At 48.7% G+C, this 20,363-nt stretch overlaps 1 protein-coding gene across 1 annotated transcript; it reads right to left on the bottom strand.

Moving 5' to 3' along the window:
• Positions 1 to 2,869: 2,869 nt before the first annotated feature.
• On the bottom strand, positions 2,870 to 19,849 carry TBC1D20 (TBC1 domain family member 20). Its single transcript, XM_066626149.1, has 8 exons — positions 19,722 to 19,849; positions 13,454 to 13,639; positions 12,549 to 12,629; positions 10,667 to 10,853; positions 9,765 to 9,866; positions 8,174 to 8,315; positions 4,910 to 5,094; positions 2,870 to 3,732 (listed from the first exon to the last, which is right to left on the bottom strand). Exons 1-8 carry the CDS (start codon positions 19,762 to 19,764, stop codon positions 3,474 to 3,476), a joined length of 1,185 nt encoding a protein of 394 aa, XP_066482246.1. The 5' UTR covers positions 19,765 to 19,849; the 3' UTR covers positions 2,870 to 3,473.
• Between the last annotated feature and the right edge of the window lie 514 nt (positions 19,850 to 20,363).

Genomic DNA, 20,363 nt, shown 5'->3' with positions numbered 1-20,363 from the left:
AGGCAGGAACAACAGACATGACCTGTTCATCACACTAGAAGTCATGGACTTACCCTGTAATACACAAGTGGTTTCTAAGGCAGTGGAGACTAACGGGAAGTAAACGCCTTAAACAAGAACTTGGTAAAGGAAGAAGAAGAGGCCACAGACCACCTGGGCAGAGGGAAAGAAATGCCCCAGTCCTGAAGGAGGGCTGCAAACTTGTGCTAGTTAAGTAGGTATAGCATTTATTTTTACACAATTCCAGGCCCTGTACAAATCTGCATTTTACATGTGCATGTAGTAATCTTTATACAGAGTAGCTAAATCAAAGAACTCTTTATGGGTAAGGGGAGTAAATCCTGCAGTCACCCTCTGATGCTATTGGCCTCCCATAATAATGTTGACAGCCATTCCTTCTGCCAGAACCCCAAACTTTTCACCCCTTTGGCCACTGCAAGCCTCCTCTTGCACTATGGAGCACAATGTCTATTTGGGGCTGATTCCAGTCAGGTCTGGACAATCTACAACTTGTTGCCAAACCAAAACACAGCCAGCCAATACACAGTGAACCACCATGGACTCAGCAAAACCCAGGAGGCTCATTAGCTGTCTGGGGCTACAGAACCAGGGGAACTCTACATAGCTGGGAATCTGCATCCAGTTTGGTGTACCCAGACAACTGCAAGGGTCAATCCATTTGATGCCTCTGAGGGGAGGTGGATTACAGCAATTGTTCAATTCAAAAGCAAGGAAGCATGTGCTGGAGCCACTCCGGTGGCACTTATGGGAGTGCAGAACCCCTGGGAGGAAACCCAGGGGACACCTGACTTCAGCAGCCGCAAGGGCTGCCTAAGGTCTTACTTGTCACATGCACAAAACGAGGACTTGAAGCAAATGGGGCTCCTCTTCCATCTTCCCTCTTTTGTTTTCACCTGTATCATGATCTTCTTCCACGGCATTTGCTCATAAGAGCTTTCCCCAACTTTTCAGCAAATGCCACCAGCACTGGTTAAGCTAAGCTGGACTGAGTTTTCTTTTGGGTTAATAAGGGATTGAATCAACTGGTAAAGCGTCTCCTTGACATCAACCTTAGGAGAGGTGAGAGGCTATACATCCGACTTCTCCCCCCATGGTGTCTTCCTCTCCCCCCAGCTGCAAAAGTTTCACTTCCTTAGATCCTGCCAGCAAGACAGACCTGCTAGGATTTGTTTCTGTTGCAATGGCAGAGAATGTGGCAGGGGAGAAAACAATTCGCTTGCATATCGGCCATCGAAACCAGCACGGCTGAGGACTGCCACCATCAAGGGGAGTCTCCTTGCCTGAGCTATTTGCTGCTCATGGCACGAGACAAGTGCTGTGAGAGGTTCAGACCCAGGATGAGCCCACTCTTCAGCCAGACCGCCCACACGCCTGGCATGTCAGGAAGAGGAGCCTCAACTCTCACAAGGGACGGGGGATGGGGCAACTTCCTCTTTCGCGCAGATGTGCATAAAGTGCTTAATAAAGGGATGATTTTGTTTCTCCTTCCCCTAATGAAGGTGCTGCAGCCACCTCGGCTGTAGGGATCTGTAAGGATCTCCACGGTCCCTGCTCTTCAAGGAGGACCAGCTCATCTCTCTCCTCTTCCTCCTCTGATGTTCATGGGATGTTCCTCCTCTTCCCATTCCCATTGTCAGCTTATGAAAGAACAAGTTCTTCTGCACACGCAGCACCACTTTTAGCAACAGGTGTAAACAGTATCAGGCGACTCCTGGCGGAACAGGTTGAGCACGGTGGGCTGATCTGTCTCCACAGCACAGTCAACTGAACTGCTCCATTGCAGAACGAAAGGCTCCAAAGGAATGACTGGGGCTCGGTGGGTGGCAGAAGGGAGAAGACAGTATTTCTGGTTGCAATAAAACCAGAGGGACAGCAGTAGGTTCTTTCAGGGTCTGTTCCAGGCTTGGCAAGGAGAGGCCCAGCAAACAAAAAGGGAAGAGTTCTCTGTATTCCTGCTGCCATGTATGCAGACCCCCATGCACTAGTGTTCAGCGCTCTTAAAAGCAAGACAATTGTTTTAAAGAAATGCATGCACTGGTTAGCTGTACATCTTTCTACCACTCAGGTTATTATGGGCTCCAGGCACTGTGGCTTTCTCCGGAAGCTGTTTCTTTTGAACGGCAACATCTTCCTGTTCTCACCCTCCAGCCAAAGCGTATGGAAGGAATAATTAGAGCTTTGATTGCTGAAGGAATGAGCTCACTGCAGCCTGTGAAGGCCACAGCTCTTACGGGTTGGGCTGTCTAGTTCCTGGTGGAATTTAGGTGTCCACTCAGGGGGCTGCTTCGCCACTGCCAGTTTGTCTTGATTCTTGGTTCTGTCCTCAGCACACTCTCAGAGTTCCTAGCTATCTGAAGAGCTTGTTTTGGGTCAGAGATGGCCAAGACAGGTTTAGCTTCCGAGAAACATAGGTACAGGTTAGGCAAGGACACTTGTGAAAGGCAGGAAGGAGGTAGAGGTTTGTGTGTGTAGGTGGGTATGGGATCATCTCTAGACTGCTTGAGACTTTGGGTTTAATAAGCAGTTTCTGGCAGAATCCTTCACTCATGGTGATCAACAAAACCCTACAAAATCTGTTTCAGTTAGTGGGAGATTTTTTTAAAGAGCCATTTCCCCAACACCAAGTATTCTGGTCCAGCAGCGGATTAAATTTCACAATAGGAAATTTCTTAGGAAGGGAGCAACAGAAATAATGTTGGGAGCAGCAAGAGAACTCATTCCCAAGAGCAACAGCACACACTCCAGGCATAAGTCTTTCTGCTCAACCCTGGCTGAATCATGGCTACATGCTCTCCAGAACCAAAATATATAACATACTCCCAGCTCTTACTACAAGGTAACAAGAAGTAGAAACAAGAGGCTCGCAAGGTCTCAGGGCTCCGATCTGCCAGAAACGACCTGCTTTCTTCTATCATGAAAATGCAGGGAACTGATAACTTGTGAGAGAGAGAGGGAGGGAGGACACCTCCGAATGCGCCTTCCATCACTTCAGTTTATACCATAAAAGGAACCCTGTCCCTAAAAGTATTCACAGCTGTTTCCTCTCACCAAGCAGAGAGAGGGGAAAAGGACATTTTGGAGTGCCAACTTCCCAACCACTATTCAGACACGCAAGGCCAGCAACTGGCAGAAATCACTGCAACATGAAGGTTCTCCAATCTCACTGTGACATCAGGCAGCCACTTCCTTGTCCCCCAGGGGAAGGGGTTTCTAGGAGGTTTTAGGCTTTGAGGGAGGACAACAGAATGGTGGTCAATGCCTTCAGGCAACTTCACAGCAAGGCCAGGGCTGAGCTGCTTGAAGTAGTTAAGGCAGGTTGCATGAAGGGAGCAGGAAGGAGAGCAGACAATTAAAAAACCCATTGCCCTGCTGCAGGCACAAGGCCAACCATTCCTGCCACACACCCAGCAGGACATCACCAAGGGGAGCTTCCTCGTCGGTCACCCAGACTCTCAGGGAAACAGCTGCAGCTCGAACTTGGGTGCCCACTCCAGCGCACTTTTCACCACAGCCAGAGCGGCCGCACCCAGTGCCACTGTCAGCCCCATCACTGCCAACTTCATAAAGCGGTTGGTCCTTGGTTTTGTGGCCAAGATCAATTTTGTTCGCTCCTCGGCATGGAGCCGCTCCCTGAACCGCTGACGGAGGATCGTGTCAGGCCGCTGCTGGGCTGAAGCCAGCTCAAAATCTTTGAAGGTGGAGGCAGCAGTTCTGAAAGGGAATGAGGGGAAAAAGCAGACAGGTCATTCCAAATGCCCGTCAAGGAGAAGGCTTTCCAATAAGAGATACAGCTGCAAAGACAATAACCATATAGAGTACTCCAAAAACCGAAAGTTTCAAAGGCCACTCTGAAGAGAACCAGCAAGAAGGGAAAAGTCAGCTTAACATAGGACAAAACGGTCCTGGGAAGCAGGCTGTGCTTGTTTTTTAGAACTTGCAAACTGGTCGTTTTACCACATGGAGCCTTCAACAAGATTGATTTTCCTGTGTAAATACCAAGGAGGAAGAGTCACTTCCCCAGTAATGGACTTGGGAATTGTTCTCTGGGAAGAGGAGGTCACAGATTAACAGGTACTCCTGAGCACACCTTCTTTGCTCCAGATATGCCTAGCAAATTGCACATACAGGTGGCAGAGGCAGGGCAGGGAAGGTGTCACACATCAGCTAGAAAGCACCTGCGTTGCATGCAGAGGGTCCCATGTTCAATAGCTGGTAGCATCTCCTGGAAGGGCTGGGAAAGACCCCATCCGAAACCTTAGAGAACCAATGCTAGTCGGGACAGGTGGACTTGTGAGTTGGCTCATGGTAGGCTAGCCTCAAACAAAAGCAATTAAGCACCTGAGTTGTTCAGGACAGGTGAACAGGTTGTTCTGCAGCTCTATCCACACTAGGTAACAATTCCTGTAGAAATTTTGAGCACCTCCACGAGCCCCACCCAATATACGAAAATATTTGAGATGCTCAGAACAAGACCATTTAGTTCACAACATGCAGTGGCTCTGAGCACCAGTTCTCAACACAGTAAAGAGGATGTTTATTTGTGCCTGGCCTCTGGAAAGGCTTACAAATGAAAACTCATCAATTGTAGCTGCTTGTATGAGGAGCCATGCACTTTGCTGCTGTTTCAAGGTTAAACCAAGGACTGTCTCTTCAGTTTGTAAGAGATACATCTCTTTACCACTGATGGTTCTTGGAACAGTTTAAGAACCAGGGCTCCAGCACATTTATTTATGTAAGATTTATATTCCACCTTTTCCATGCCAAAGCAAATGCCCAAGAATAACAGTGGTGCCCAAGGTACCACTGATAACACAGAGCTGGTGTATCTTCCCCATGTCTACACCAGAGGATGTCAGGTGCTGCTCATAAAGAGAAAGACACTACTCACCTCTCAGCTTGCTGCTGAGCAGCTTCCCGGGCAAGTTCCGATGGCGGAAACTGGACAAAGAGGTCTCCAGCTCGACTGATCAAGGTCTCATATGGGAGATCTTGTGGGATCTGGGACAGGAGATGGTGGACGGAGGCCATGTCGCAGTCACAGGCCAGAACCTCCTGTGCTCGATACAGCACAATCTGCAGTGGGAGGGAGAGAACTGCTTCAGTGGTAGAACACATCACAACTTTCTGCCAATCAAGAGCCAAAACTAAAGCAGAGCAAAGAAAACCAAAAGACACAAGACTGCAAGATGGGAAGAGAGAAATGCAACTCTTTCAACACCACACACGAGTGCACCGCAGACACTTGCCCCATAAGTCGACCTCACAGATAAGTCGAGGGCAGGCTTTGAGCCAAAAATCATGGTATTTTCTATGACCCTCAGACAAGTCAGGGGTTAAACTTAGGGAGGTGTCTGACTATAGTTTTATCTGATTTTACCTGAGGCCAGATCCTGAAAAATAACCTAACAGTAAATGTTACCTAAGAACTATACAGTCTCTAATTTATTAAAAACATAGTAAGTATTAAAAACACAGTATACATACATAGTATATATAGTATGTATATCCAGCATAGCAAAAACTGTTTTTAATAAGTCTCTAATTTATTAAAATCTATGATCTATCTCATAGATCAGGTGTCTATGAGATACTGCTAACTGGGTAAGAGGCACTTTTTCAAGTGGGTGGTCCTCTTTTATTTAGCAGGGGGAGAGTAACTGGCCCAGTTGTCTGCTGGTATTCATTTGCATCTTTTCAGATTGTGAGCCCTTTTGGGACAGGGAGCCATTTAGTTATTTGATTTTTCTCTGTAAACCGCTTTGTGAACTTTTTGTTGAAAAGCGGTATATAAATACTGTTGTTGTTGTTGTTGTCTCCAAACGTTTTGGCAGAAGGGCCACATCATTACAGATATTCTTCTTTGATAAAAACACATGGGAGTGAAATAAACTGGAAAGAACACCTCTTGCCAGAGAAGACACTGCACAGTGGAGAGATTTAGATGCACATGGGGTTTCATTTCATCAAGCGGGGAGTCAGATCCAGAGGGGGGGGGAAGGGGAGTGAAAGAAACTGGAAAGCAGCACCTGATTTACTCAGATGTAGACACTCTTCAGGAGGAGGGGCAGCGGCGCCTCCTGGGGTCCTGTGCGGGGTTGTAGGATTCCTGGCAGCCTCACCTCTCACCTGTCCGGTCCCCCCATTGTGCAAGGAGCCTGAGAAACCCTGGGGGAGGCAGGGTGGTCGGGGGACAGCCTGCTGGCCCAGCGCTCCCCCACGCCCACTCAAAGCCGTTAAGTCCTGCCTAACACGGAGACAGGGAGCGGGGCAGGGGCGTCCTGGCTGCCACCACCACCGTCACCAGTGGAGGGCAGGGAGCATGCGGGGAGCGACCTGCGCTGCCCACTTCTGAGCGCACGGCTGCGTCTGTAGCGAGCACGGAGGCATGCTGCCCCTGCACAAGGCAACATCTGGCACGGAGCAGGCAGGACACCCTCATTCCGCTTGCTGCCTTTGCGGGAGGCAGGACTTAAGTGAATGCATGCAGTGGCTCCGAGTGGGCGTGGGGGAGCACCGGGCCAGCAGGCTGTCCCCCCACCGCACTGCCTCCTCCAGGGCTTCTCCGGTTCCTTGTGCAGTGGGGGGACTGGCTGGATGGAAGCAAGGCTGCCAGGAATCCCACAACCCCACAGAAGACCCCGGGAGGCGCCGCTGCCCCTCCTCCTGCAGAGTTCCTCCCTGACCCAGGCAGGGTGCAGATAGCACCCTTGCCCCCTCAGTCTGTCTGCATGACTGCGCAGATAAGACAAGGGAGCGATTCTCCCATCATTTCCAGGCGCAAATTTATCACCTTATAGGCGAGTATCTACAGTAGTCAGATCATTCAACGAAGATGTGCTAACACAGTATATGCTTTCCCATTGTAAGAAACAAGCACAAATACCCCACCACACTGGCAATACTTTGATGAGAGTCCAGATGATGCCGTGAGTGTACCAACAGCATCGAGATGGTTCTCACCACTGGAGCCACAAGAAATTCTCAGCCCCAGCTGCCTCCTGAAACACATCAGCACTGAAGCAATGCAGTGCCGGCACGGAACCCTGCGCCGGTTGACTTTTGAAACACTTACTTTTGAAAGGAAATATATCTGGGTGCTTGTCAAAGGATCACCAATGTGGTGTTTGCCTTGTCCTTACACTGGCAAAGTTGTATGGTGCGACACTGTGCAACACTCAGACGACAACATCTTTGTTGTTTTTACTATTTTCATGCATTTCTTAAGTGAAAACATCAGAGTTTGTATTCCTTTTTCCTATCTTGAAGTCTTGTGTTTTTCCCCTTGCTGGTTCATGCTGGTCCAAAAACCCCTTTTGGTTCTGCATTTCTGCTGAAGTATGCCGGGGGGCGGAGGATTCCTCTCTAAATTCTTAGGTGTGCCCACCCACTGAGCTCTTTAGCTAGGAAAAGGCACAATTTTCTGCATAAAGCATGTAGTCTACGTGCTGGTGGTGTGACTTCCCACCAGTTGATGGCTGGTGATCAGCGAGATGACTTGAAAAGTGGGCAAAACAAATTCACGGAGGATAAATCTGTCACAGGCTACCAGTCAGCTACCTCCAAGCTGAGCAGCAGGTCGATTCTGAATGCCAGTGGCAGGGGAGTAATGGTGGAAGAGAATGGTGGAAGCCTGCCTTTCTCTCCTGCTGGTGGGTTTCACGGAGGCAACTTGTGGGCCACCATAGGAAACAAGATGCCAAAAAATGACCCTTGGCCTGATCCAGTAGCTACACTTCTCTTATGTAATTTGGCACTTGGCCGGTAACCAATGGCAAGTAAATCATGTTCAGGCAACTAGATTGCCTTCTTAGCAATTCTCCCCCCCCCGCCCCCACGATGGGCACTTCTTCCCATGTGCACTCTTCTACCTATCTCCCCATTTAAACCACTGGTTAAGACTTTCTGCAAGGTCCCTCTACACTCAGCCACTCCCAACCCTATCTGGGCATAGCAAAGACATTCAAAGCACCAAAGAGAAGGGGAACACACCACTATGGTTCTTTTTGCATGAGGCCCAAGACCCAAATTCTGTGCAGAAGTCAGACAGCCAGTGGAGAACAAACCATCTCTCCCCCTCTAATCTCTTTTCACATCATAAAAACTCAGCATTCTGGTTTAATCCTTTTTTGGTACTCCAGTAAGCAAACCTTACCACAGCTGCAAAGTAGATTGGCATTAGTGGGTGGCACGCCAGAAAGAAGTCATGCAGCCGCACCACTTGTCGGAAGTCTGGGAGGACGTGGCCAAACCAGGTGATCAGCCAGCTGAGAGCAAAGATGGTCCCCACTTCAGCCCTGTGCAGAAAAAGGAACACACACCCACACTAAACACACATCCAGCTAGAGAGCCTGCCCACTCCAAACTGCAAAGCGCAGCCTTGACAATGACAGAGTCCTTCCCTTCAGGGTTCATCCTGGGGATGAAATGCAGCAGGTTATCCTATCTGAATAAACTCCCAACAACACATATTAAACTTCCCCCAACCCCTGATCCCAGTTGCAGTCAGTCTCCATTTTGGGGAAAGCTAAAAAGGATACTTAGAATGTCAGGAGTCTCTTCTAGCAGACTGACAAGCAGGGAAAGTTTTGGCCACCACAATTTAAGGACACAATTTAAGGATGACATTGATAAGTTGGAGTGGGGTCAGAGGAGGGCAGCAAAGACAGCAACAGACCTGGAAACCTTGATCTGTATTATTGATTAACATTATTAACAATATTTATATACCGCTTTTCAACTAAAAGTTCACAAAGCGGTTTACAGAGAAAAATCAAATAACTAAATGGCTCCCTGTCCCAAAAGGGCTCACAATCTAAAAAGATGCCAAGGAATACCAGCAGACAGCCACTAGAACAGACAGTGCTGGGGTGAGGTGGGCCAGTTACTCTCCCCCTGCTAAAAAAAGGAGCACCCACATCTGTAAAGAATGGTCAAAGAGTTTGGTAGGGTACACCTGAGAAAAGAAGGCTAAAGGGAGATATGATATCAGTCTTCAAGAATCTGAAGGGCTGTCCAGCAGAAAAAGGAGAAGACTTGCTGTCTGGGGTTCCTGAGGGAGGTCTAGAAGCAAAAGGTTAAAACTACAGGGAAGTAGTTTTAGTCTAGACACAAGGAAGAACCTCTTAACAGTAAGAACATTCTGGTATGGGGACAGTTTGCCTTGCATTGTTGTGGGCTCTTCCTTGGAGTTTTCCAAGCAGAGGCTAGATGGCATCCTGTTAAGAGACCTGTACTGAGCGGGGGTGGGGGGGTGTGAACAAGAAAACCTCCAAAGCCTCTTCCAACTCAATTCAAAGAAAACCGTACTGCCGCGTGCCAGATGAGGTGGGTGGATCTTCAAGTACTTAAGTCAATGTACTGGAAAGTCTTGCTGATGGGCTGAGAAAGCAGACAAGCCATAACGTTTATGCCATCTGCTCTGCTAGTTTGGTGAATCTGACCGGGATGCAAGAGACCCAGGTTCAGATTCATGCTCGGTCATTAGGGAGTCAGTGAGTTTTTACCATCTCTCCCATTTGAATTCCATGCTGCGTTTGTCAGAAGGAAGGTGGTAAAGACTTTCCCATGACAAGTTACACCCCTTCCACCCATACCAGGAGGACTCGCCAGAAAGACACAGTCACCCTATAAAGAGAACTCCCCCACTGATGGGTCCACCTAGCCAGGCAAGCCTGTGGATGGACTTGGGCCCCTGGCCAGTACCCAACCTCTGCCACAACCCCGTAGGCAGCAGCTGTACATACCTTTGCATGAAGTCATGCAATTCCGGATTCACCTGGTCTATAATGGGCATCAGGTAGTTTAAAATGTGCTTAGTGTTGTCCATTGTTGGGTCCATAAAATCCCTGCAAGAAAACACAGGTGGGATTAGCCAAGAAAGCTTACGACACAGATGAAGTCAGATGCGTGGCCAGCCACAGAGATGACAAACGCACTGTTCACAAACAATTTGAAGTGATGAGAAGTGAGGTCCCGCACACTCTGCACTTGTCCAGGGAACTGAGAACAGCCAAAGGTTGGTGAAACTGACCTCTTCCCAGTTCCCTTGGTCGGAGGCCTTCTTACAGCATGTGCAGCAAAAGACTTGCAAGCAGTGGTGCACTGCAGGGGAACAGAGCTCTGGGATTTCTCCTACCCCACAAGCAATGTCATCAGGTGGAACACTTTGAAATGCTGGTGGTGCTACCTTTGGCATGTTTTTGAAAGGACTCTAGCTAAAAAGCAGCAGCAGGAAGACCGAGAACTTTGTTTAGACTCCAGAAGAAACTGCAGGCTGTGAACAAAAGGGGGAAGGAATGCTAGTGTGAACCAATCTTGGAGAACCCTACAGGCCAGTCCCCAAAAGGAAGGAAGATTCACAGCCCTCAGAAGTAGAAGAGATCTGCACCCAGGAAAGAATACCAGCATATTTTCCTTCCTTCAGCTGTTCTGGAAGTTCCCCTTTTTGTTGCAGTTTCATCTTTCTGGTTTACTCATTTAAAAAAAACAAACACACATCACTTTAGAGCTGACACTGAAAGCAAAGCGGATCCTTGATTTGCTTTCAGATCAAGGCAGGGGCCCTACACTGCAACAGAGGGACTGGCATGGAGGCCGTCTCCTGACTCCATGGATCATGGCTACCCAGTAAGACTATTAGGAGTACCTGAGGTGATGGGTTGAAAGCTTTTCCACAAGGGCCGTTGCCATCCTCTCCCCAACAACGAGCAGAAACGTGACCACGATATCATGATAGCCTTGGTAGTAGTGCAGCTGTGGGTTGCGCTGCAAGACGTGCAGGATGCTGTCGATCAGCTCCTCCTGCAGTCCCTCCCTCTGCTCATCTGGCATCCCTGCAGGGAGAGATATGGCGGGAGGAGGCAGGAGACCGGCATGGAGGCAGAGGCAGCAGCTCAACCTCCAGCATCCCATCACTCACTCCAGCCTGCCCACAAAAAGCCACAATTCTTGTATCTCTCTGTTCTGGTCATTGATAGTTGCAGAATGAAGACAGGTCTCCAAGTCTGAAGTTCCTGCTCCATTCCCACCACCTCTCTTGCAAGGAAGCCCAATAATTGCCATTTGGCAGGACCCCATGTCTGAAGATGGACGTTCTTCAATTCAAGCTATGAACTCGATAGCTGATCGTGTGGGAAGCTATTTGCCTCTTCTTTAAATGAAGACACAATCTGAGAATCAGTAATAACATCTGAACATCACTGGTGGCGCCACAGCTCTGTAGCAGAGCACATGATGGCTGTGCAGAAATTCTAGGCCCTGGTCACTTCAATTAACAGATCTCAGGCAGCGAGGAAAAGAGCACTCTCTGCCTGGGATCTTGGAAAGTTACCGACAATGACCACCGGGCTCACTCTGCATATGGCAGCTTCCTAGATTCACAGGTCTAAGCTGACTCAAATCACAATTAAATTGTGACACAAGTGAATCAGCTAGTTGCTCTGGAATTTCACACGATATTCACATGGTAACATTCATCACATAGACACACCTTCTGGCAGCACACAAGATGTTTTCTTGCACAATGAAAAACAGCAGCACCACCCGATGGCATAGCTGGAGGGGGCGGAGCACCCATGGCAGGGAATCTCTGTGTGGCAGGCAAGTGGCTGCTCCCTTTGGAGCCATTCCCGGCAGGGGGAGCAAAATGGCTCCGTTTTGTCCCCCCCCCACTGGGAATGGCTCCGAAGGGAGGGGCCGCTTGCCCACCACGCTGAGCCTCCCTGCCATGGGTGCTCCGCCCCCTCCAGCTACACCACCTGCACCACCAGGTGCAATGCAAGGGACCTCTTTCTCTGTATGGAGAGTTTTTCTGTGCAGCAGACCTGCTCACAAAGTGCCTCACAAGCCCAAAGAAAAGACCAGCCTTTTCTTGCACTGTGGTCAGACCACACCACAATGCAAAGAACAGGGGCAGGAAGTCTGCCGCAGTGTCACAGCACCAAGACCCACTAATCACGAGCAATCAGTGCAGTAAAAACAGGAAGGGACCTCTCTGGGGACTCACTTGCTCTGGGCCACTGAGTGTTGCCATGGCCACCTATTGCAAGTGACACAACTCTAAGCTATAAACGCAAACCAGTTCAACTGTTCTAGCTTTCTACTAGGCAAACCTGGTTCTGTACAAGGGGTTAGTTCTGTATGATGGGTTCTGTACAAGGAGCTAGAACAGTCATTTTCAACCACTGTGCTGTGGCACACTGGTGTGCCGTGGATGGTATGCAGGCGTGCTGCGAGAGTTTCAGGGAGGATCATTTGTTACTAGGGCCACTGGGGGATGCCAGCACCTGATGTCAGTGCGGTGTGCCTTGACAAATTTTGCGCCTTCTTAGTGTGCCATGAGATGAAAAAGGTTGAAAATCGCTGAGTTAGACTATCACAGTGTCAGAGACCTTGCAAAACTACCATCGTTGAGGTCTTTGGTTTGGCAGAAGCTGCAACAAGTAAGTGAATTTGCAGCCAAGCTACTTTTGCAGAGACTTCCAAGTACTTCACTGCTTTGAACAGACAGGAGAGAGGGATGGCAGTACCTGGAGGGAAGCGGCGGAGGGATCGTCTCACGTCCAGCAAGACTTGCTGGTAGTCCTTGTTGTTCTGCCTGAGTTCTTCTCCTAGTAGAGGCAGAAAAGTGTTACAAATCCATTCTAGTCCCAAGGAATTGAGAGAGACCACTATAAAGGCTAAAGCTGCACCTTAATACAGGTATTAATCCGTGCTTAAAAGGATGGCTAAGGAAGGATGGTGGAAGGAAGAGGCCAGGAGGCAAGAAAAAAGAAGTTATGGAGGAAACCTACTATGCAAGGGCATCCTGGTAAGAGACGATGGGAGGAAGAGTGCAACAGCCCAAGAAAGAATGCTCTCTGCTCTGTTCTGAGGCCTAGTCGGCTTCAACTACCATGGGGATAAGAGGAATTCATTTGGGCAAGATACTGGAGTGCTGTGGTGCCTTTGCCTCTCAGAAATGAGAACTGTACCCCAAAGCTGGGCACCCACTAAACCTCTTGTGTAAAGCCTGGATATTTTCTTTACCGTTTGCAGTAAGCCTCATGGAGCTTCCTGCCAATGCTTTGGAATGTGGCACCTCAACAGACTAGGTTGCTCTTCACCAACTAACTGAAGCAGACAGCACCAAAGGCACTTCTGCATGGACTGTCTGCCATTCTTATGGCCCAAAGCAAGAGAGCTTCTGACTGGGCTCTAGACATTCAAAACACCAGATCAAGCTATTCCCGGCTCTGCTATTAATAGTGTTAAATCTGTACTAGAGGTGAAGCCAGGGAACAATTCCATAGGATTGCTAAAAACAAGGAAGGGAGGTTTCTTTGAGTAACTGGAGACCTCTCGTCTAATGCAAGTAGAAGCAACACTTCAGGCCCTGGGCTCCAGCCACATGCAAGAAGTTTCAGGGTTCTCCTCGGAGGACAAGAGATTTTACCTGGAGGAGGTGGCAGGTCCTCTGTGTTCACATTGAGTAGCTTTGGCCACACTTGACAGCGAATCTCATCCATCAGGAGCCCTCCTTCACTGATAGCCATGCGCCTGAGGGCAGCAACATCAACAGGGTCACTATTCAGGGCCTGGTAGATCTCAGTTTCCTTCCTTTTCTTCTTTGAATGGCAATCTGTAAGAAAACCAAAATACAGGTACAAATCAGTCTTAAGAACACACCCACACACACTGCAGCATGGACCCACACTAGAAGCATTACTTGTTCATATTTTCAAGATACGGGAGAGCTCAATTACAACAGGAGCTGGATAAATTGCTTCCGGGGCCACATTTGGCCCACCAGCCTTATGTTTGACACCCCTGAGCTATTCCCTAGAAGAACCTTATAAGTAAAAAATCAGGTCTTTATTTTATTTATTTACTTCATTTATATCCCATCTTTCTCCCTGAAGGGACCCAAGGCAGCTTACAACAATGATTAAAAAGAACACAATTACAACAAGATAAAAACACATTTACAGCATCTAGAAACAACTTGGAAACCAGTGAGCAGAGTGGATAAAAACTGAATAAAAGAATACAAAGAAATTTTTTAATCTATGTGTCAGCTATTAACTCTTTCTTTTTTGAAATAACTACTTTAAAACGAAACCTGAATGGAATGCAAATGTACAGATCTCTTAAAGTCAAACTTATGAAAGGCTGCTTTCCTTTGGAAAGAACAGGCAGTAAGGAAACCATCACACAGTGCAAAGACACCTGTGAATGGCTTTTTTCTACTAGGGATCAAGGACTAGCAAGTCACCACCCTGCTCTAGTAACTACTTGATCTCTACAACTGCTCCAGGTCAGAACTTTCATTATAAATCTGGAGACAGGGGTGAGCAGTGAGGTTGCAAAGTTTGCAGACGACACCAAACCCTTCCAAGTGGTGAAGACCAGAAGTGATTGTGAGGAGCTCCAGAAGGATCTCTCCAGACTGGCAGAATGGGCAACAAAATGGCAGATGCACTTCAATGTCAGTAAGTGTAAGGTCATGCACATTGGGGCAAAAAATCAAAACTTTAGATATAGGCTGATGGGTTCTGAACTGTCTGTGACAGATCAGGAGAGAGATCTTGGGGTGGTGGTGGTGGACAGGTCGATGAAAGTGTCAACCCAATGTGCAGCGGCAGTGAAGAAGGCCAATTCTATGCTTGGGATCATTAGGAAAGGTATTGAGAACAAAACAGCTAATATAATGCCGTTGTACAAATCTATGTTAAGGCCACACCTGAAGTATTGTGTCCAGTTCTGGTCGCCGCATCTCAAACAAGACATAGTGGAAATGGAAAAGGTACAAAAGAGAGCGACTAAGATGGTTACGGGGCTGGGGCACCTTCCTTACGAGGAAAGGCTACGGCGTTTGGGCCTCTTCAGCCTAGAAAAGAGATGCCTGAGGGGGGACATGATTGGGACATACAAAATTATGCAGGGGATGGACAGAGTGGATAGGGAGACGCTCTTTACACTCTCACATAACACCAGAACCAGGGGACATCCACCAAAATTGAGTGTTGGAAGAGTTAGAACAGACGAGAGAAAATATTTCTTCACTCAGCGTGTGGTTGGTCTGTGGAACTCCTTGCCACAGGATGTGGTGATGGCGACTGGCCTGGACCCCTTTAAAAGGGGATTGGACAAGTTTCTGGAGGAAAAATCCATTACGGGGTACAAGCCATGATGTGCATGCGCAACCTCCTGATTTTAGAAATGGGCTATGTCAGAAGGCCAGATGCAAGGGAGGGGACCAGGATGAGGTCTCTTGTTATCTGGTGTGCTCCCTGGGGCATTTTGTGGGCCGCTGTGAGATACAGGAAGCTGGACTAGATGGGCCTATGGCCTGATCCAGTAGGGCTGTTCTTATGTTCATCTACCCTCCTACTGAAGATTTTAACCCATTTCTGCCCAGCTCACAGGTATACACATTTGATTCCTGTTGCAAATATGCATCACTGGGCAGAAATGGCATTTAATGCCAGCAGGGTATGCCCTTTGTGGAACACTGTGATCAAAACTACAAACCTGAAAAGGGCAAGAAAAGGCTGGTGATAATCAGCTGTTTTCATTTTCACTTGCAGGAAGCTGCTGAAGAAAAGTACCAGCTTTGTTGAGAAAGTGAGAGCAGCTGGCATTTAAGGAACTCTTTCATAAAACCCTGTTTGTCCTCTTTGCATCCTAATGCCTTCTCTGACAAAGCAAACAGGAGGCATTCTGATTTGAAGGGCACTAACTTGGCAACGCTTCTTGTCATTCCAGTTGGGATTCTTGAAGATACCACTGAACTTTAAAAAAGAGCCTTATTCTCCATATTCTGGTTCACAATCATGTCTTAAATAGTACATAGTGAACTTTTACTCATTTCCAGCCATATGAAGCAGGGTTGTTTATTTGGAACGGTCATGAGCTTTTCCAGAAGACAACACTGGAGCATGGAAATTGAGCACAAAGCTACTGGACACACATACCAAAATAAGTAGGTGGAGCAAACAGGCAGAGAACTAAAGATCCAAATGCTAAAAATAAGGACACTGAAGCTAATGGGTTTCTTCCACAGTCCTTGGTCACTTTGATAGGCACTTTGCAATTTGGGGGTTGCCTTGTAGCAAGAAGCATCTGCAGGGGAGACTCCTGCACATTCCCCCCCCACCCCTGGCGTTTCTCCAGAAGGGAAACCCTGCACTGTGTCTTCTCCCAGCCATTTCTGATTTTACTGCTAGGAGGACAGGGAGGGAAGGGTGAGTGTATGCTGCTGTAACATGGATGGATCTCCCCAACTGTCTGATAGCCGTGACCAAGAAGGAAAGGCAAGGCACTGGCCCAGAACATTCACCCCATAAGAACAGCCCCACTGGATCCCCACCCCATGAAAGTGCCCTCGCAAACCTCCTTCTAAAATAAAAAACCTCAATTATGTAGAGCTTCAGATTCTAGCCCACTCTTGAAACATTGTTTTTCCCTCAAGTATTATGGCCTCAACCCCCCAGACTTCCTCATGTGAAAGTCAAAGCAATGTCAACGCTACCACAGCGGCAGCCCCAGAAATATGGGGGGTGGGGACAAAGACAGAAGGAGCAAAGTTTATGTCAGTTGTATGAGTTTGTCCCACATGTAAAATTTCAGAAAGAGAAACAGCTGCATATTTTGCATTAAGACTACCATCCTATACACAGTTGGTCTTAATTCACCTTCTTGGGTGATGGAATTAACTTTCAAGCAAACCTGCCTAGGATCACAACCTTACTCTAATTTCCAGTTTACAATTCAGTAACTGGTCCACCAATGGAGGGGATGGTGCATGTTTGTGAGTGAGGACTAGTTGTCCAGGGAGCACTCCCAGCCCCCTCTGGCACTGCCTACAGCAAACAAATTACTGTACAACAGCCCAAGCACATACTATATTTAAACAAAGTCAAATCATTATGTAGGGCTTACAACTTCAGTGTTGTGGCCCTACCCCCAAAGTGCTCAAAGCTTCTCGAGGAAAAAGTTATTTTCTCCTTTACAGCAACACCACAAGGCCAGCTAGTATTGTTACAGCTCTATAGGGAGGTTTGGGGCAGGGGAGGTAGCTGTCTGAGCAGCTTGCTTGAAGCTTCCCAGGGAACTTATGTCTGCAATGAGCTGTGAAGAAGGGACCTTCCAGCTCTTGGGGATCACATGGACTCTGGAATTAAGGAATAAGATCCCTAGAGGGAAAATCCATTGGCCATAGGAAATGCCTGTGCCACCAAACGCCGACATCATTCCGAGAGCCAGGATGGGATAGTTAGATTTGAAAGATCCAGGTTCAAAATCCCTGTTCAGCCATGAAGCTTCCTGGGTGACCTTGGGGCACTCACCATCTCTCAGATTCACCTACCTCACAGGGTTGCTGCAAGGACAAAAGGAGAGGAAGAACTACCTACACAACCTTGGACTTTGAACAATTGCTCAGAAACAGAAAGGGTAGCCAAAACAGAAACATGCAGGAAGATACTGAAGATATGATAATGTACCCAGCCCAGTCAACTCTTGCTAGTTAATCTGAAGAGATGAAACAATTTCAGAATAGTTTCTCTCACTTTCACCTAGACTGTGTGTCCTCATTCCACTGCTCCCATGGCACTCTGTATCTCACAGTGGCCCACTAGATGCCTCAGGTCTTATGTGCTCCTTGAGGCATCTGGTGGGCTGCTATCAGATATAGGAAGCTGGACTAGATGGGCCTTTGGCCTGATTCAGTGGAGCTCTTCTTAAGTTCTTATGGGTACTGCAACCAGCAGTTCAGGGACAGCTAAACCAGATGGACTTTCTGTGATACCTAACCCAACCCCAGCACTGTACACACACATCCTAAGATGGTACCAGGGCAGTACCTTCCTTCTCATGAGCGGTATCAGGGGTCAGCCAGGTACAGCATTGGTCAAAGGCTTATGCCAATCAGAGAGGCCATCTGGCTAAGTTGTTCTCTCAACCCCAAGTCCCAGTGGCAGTGCCCAATGCACCATCACAGGGCAGGTGGAGCACCGTGGGGGTCCCAGTGCATGGGGCCACCCCAGGGCTCAAGCAACTTGGCACCAGCACTGCCCCTTCTCCTGATCCAGAGGATAAGAAAGCATAGAAATAAGATGCCATTTTCCCCCTACAAGAATAAGAGGGGTCATTTACCCCCACAACTGCACAGGAATCCCTAGAGTAGATCACGTGGATGTGAGATGGCAGGAAAATCCTCAACCTAAGAACAGAATGGGTTTGATCTTAGACCCACAGCTTTTCAGCCACCACCCGTCCTAGGTTGTGTCTGCCTTCTCTGCAGTAGTGCTGCAGAGATCTAGAAGAACCTGCCCTGCTACTTCACAGTGACTTTTCTGCCATCTTCCTAAACGGTATCTGTTCCACTAGATCATTGGTGGTGCAAAGAGGACCGAATGCCACTTTTAACTTTCTGCTCCTTCTTTTTTCCCTGTTTTATAATATTTTTTCCCTGTTTTATAATATCTTTACCTGGTTTTAATATGCTATAAATGTTGCTGATGCTCTTTTTATTGTATCAGTGTTCAATTTCTGTTTTTAAAGACATTTTTAATTGTGATGGTTTTAATTTGTGTTAAAATTGTTATTTATGTTTTTGTACTTAAGCTATGCTGTCTTGGGTCCCTTCAGGGAGAAAAGCGGGATAGGAATATAGTAAATAAATAAATAAATAAAATAAATATACACATTGCCAGCCCAATTGTTACTCAATTCCCTTGTGGTGATGGAGTGGCACTGGCTATGCTAGAACCCTTAGGGTAGTGGTTCCCAAACTGTGAGCCTCGGCTCCCTGGAGAGCCACAAAAACCAACCAAAGGGAGCCGCAGAATGCTTGTGGAAAAACCTGCCGCCCTATAAAGGGTATTATATGGTAGCCCTAATGAGGAACCACAGCCAATAGCTCAGTTGGTCAAGGGAGCCACCAGTTGAAAAGGTTTGGGAACCACTGCCTTAGGGGAACTGTGGCCTCTGGAGGTCTCCTCAGCCCCAGGATAAGCCGGAGCAGCAGGTCAACCCAGACCTGCACCAGCAATATCACTGGTGCAAGACCATGTTGGTGGCTGAGGCCCAGGAAAGGGGGCAGGATGTGGTGCATGCAGGTGCTGCTGATCCTGCCCTCTTCTGGGGCCTGATTCCACCTGCCCCTATTGCCCCAGAGGCATTCACCTGTTTTGCTCCCCCTGCCCAGAAGGGCCCCGAACAGAAAGGGCCCCTTACACGCTGTGCACAAGGCAGTGAAGCTCCCTGCAAGACTGAGTGCTTTGCACGCCCTCTAGCTGTGCCACTGGGCAGGGCCAATGGTGGCCCTGGGCCTCACACTTACTGACTGACTGATGGGGGTCATGGCCCAAGAGGGCCGAGTCTCTGCCCACAGTTCTCTACAATAACTATGTGCATCTTTTACTGCTCAGAAGCAGCTGGAGAAGAGCTGCACCAGGCTTCACCAGCTGAACTCCTGCCTGCCTGCGGGGGTCCCCTCTGGTCCTGGCACCTGAGCACAGGAATACCTCAGTGGCTCCGCCCACTCCCACAAGGGCGCCTTTGATTGGGCGCTTGCAGCAAGGGGCGGGGCCGCCTGGAGCAACGCCCCTGGGGGCAGCCAGGCCGCGCGACCGGCAGAGGCCTCGACGTCCCCTCAAAACCTCGGCTGGCCTCAGGCCCAGCCCCGCCCAGGCCTCCGCAGGCCGCCGCGCACCTACCTCGCTTCCCGCTGTGGTCCGGCGGCGGCCTCCGCAGGGCCATGATCTCCGGGCGCCGAGGAGCATCCTGACCGGGCCTCCTTTGGCTTCGTTGTGGGCTGTTGCGGGTCTTCCCCCTTCCGCGCTGGCCCCGCCCACGCTGCCGGCCCCGCCCACGAACGCGTCACCACCGCCGCCTCCGAACGGGCACTGAAGCCGCCGCTCGCGCCGCGCTAGTGCGCATGCGCCTCCTCCTCGGGTGTACGGTTGCGTCACTCAGGGGCCAAGTTTGCCATAGAGACAGGGGGGCTAGAGCGGCCGTATGGAAAAGTAGATAGAGCTGCAGGAGACCTAGAGCGGAGTGCCTAGCTTACAGAGGGCCTAAGCCAGCACTCATGGTGGCTGTAGAGAGCCGGAAGTGACATCTCTGAGCAGAATGTGACGTCATTGCGCAGAAAAACGACGTCACTGAGCAGATGATGGCAGAAAGAAGAACTTTGTTCTCACCCAGAAACTCAAGAGCTGCGAATGTCTGAAGGCAAAATGTGTAAGCCTCATTCATAGTTTCAAACCATGAGGCTGCAATCCTTACCAAAGAATAAGCCCCATTGTCTATAATGGGGCATACTTCTGAGTAGGTATGCATTGGAGTGAGCTCTAAGA

This window comes from Tiliqua scincoides, chromosome 4, assembly GCF_035046505.1.
Source record: "Tiliqua scincoides isolate rTilSci1 chromosome 4, rTilSci1.hap2, whole genome shotgun sequence".
Classification (NCBI taxonomy): Eukaryota; Metazoa; Chordata; class Lepidosauria; order Squamata; family Scincidae; genus Tiliqua; species Tiliqua scincoides.
This window is presented reverse-complemented; position numbering and strand designations above follow the sequence as displayed.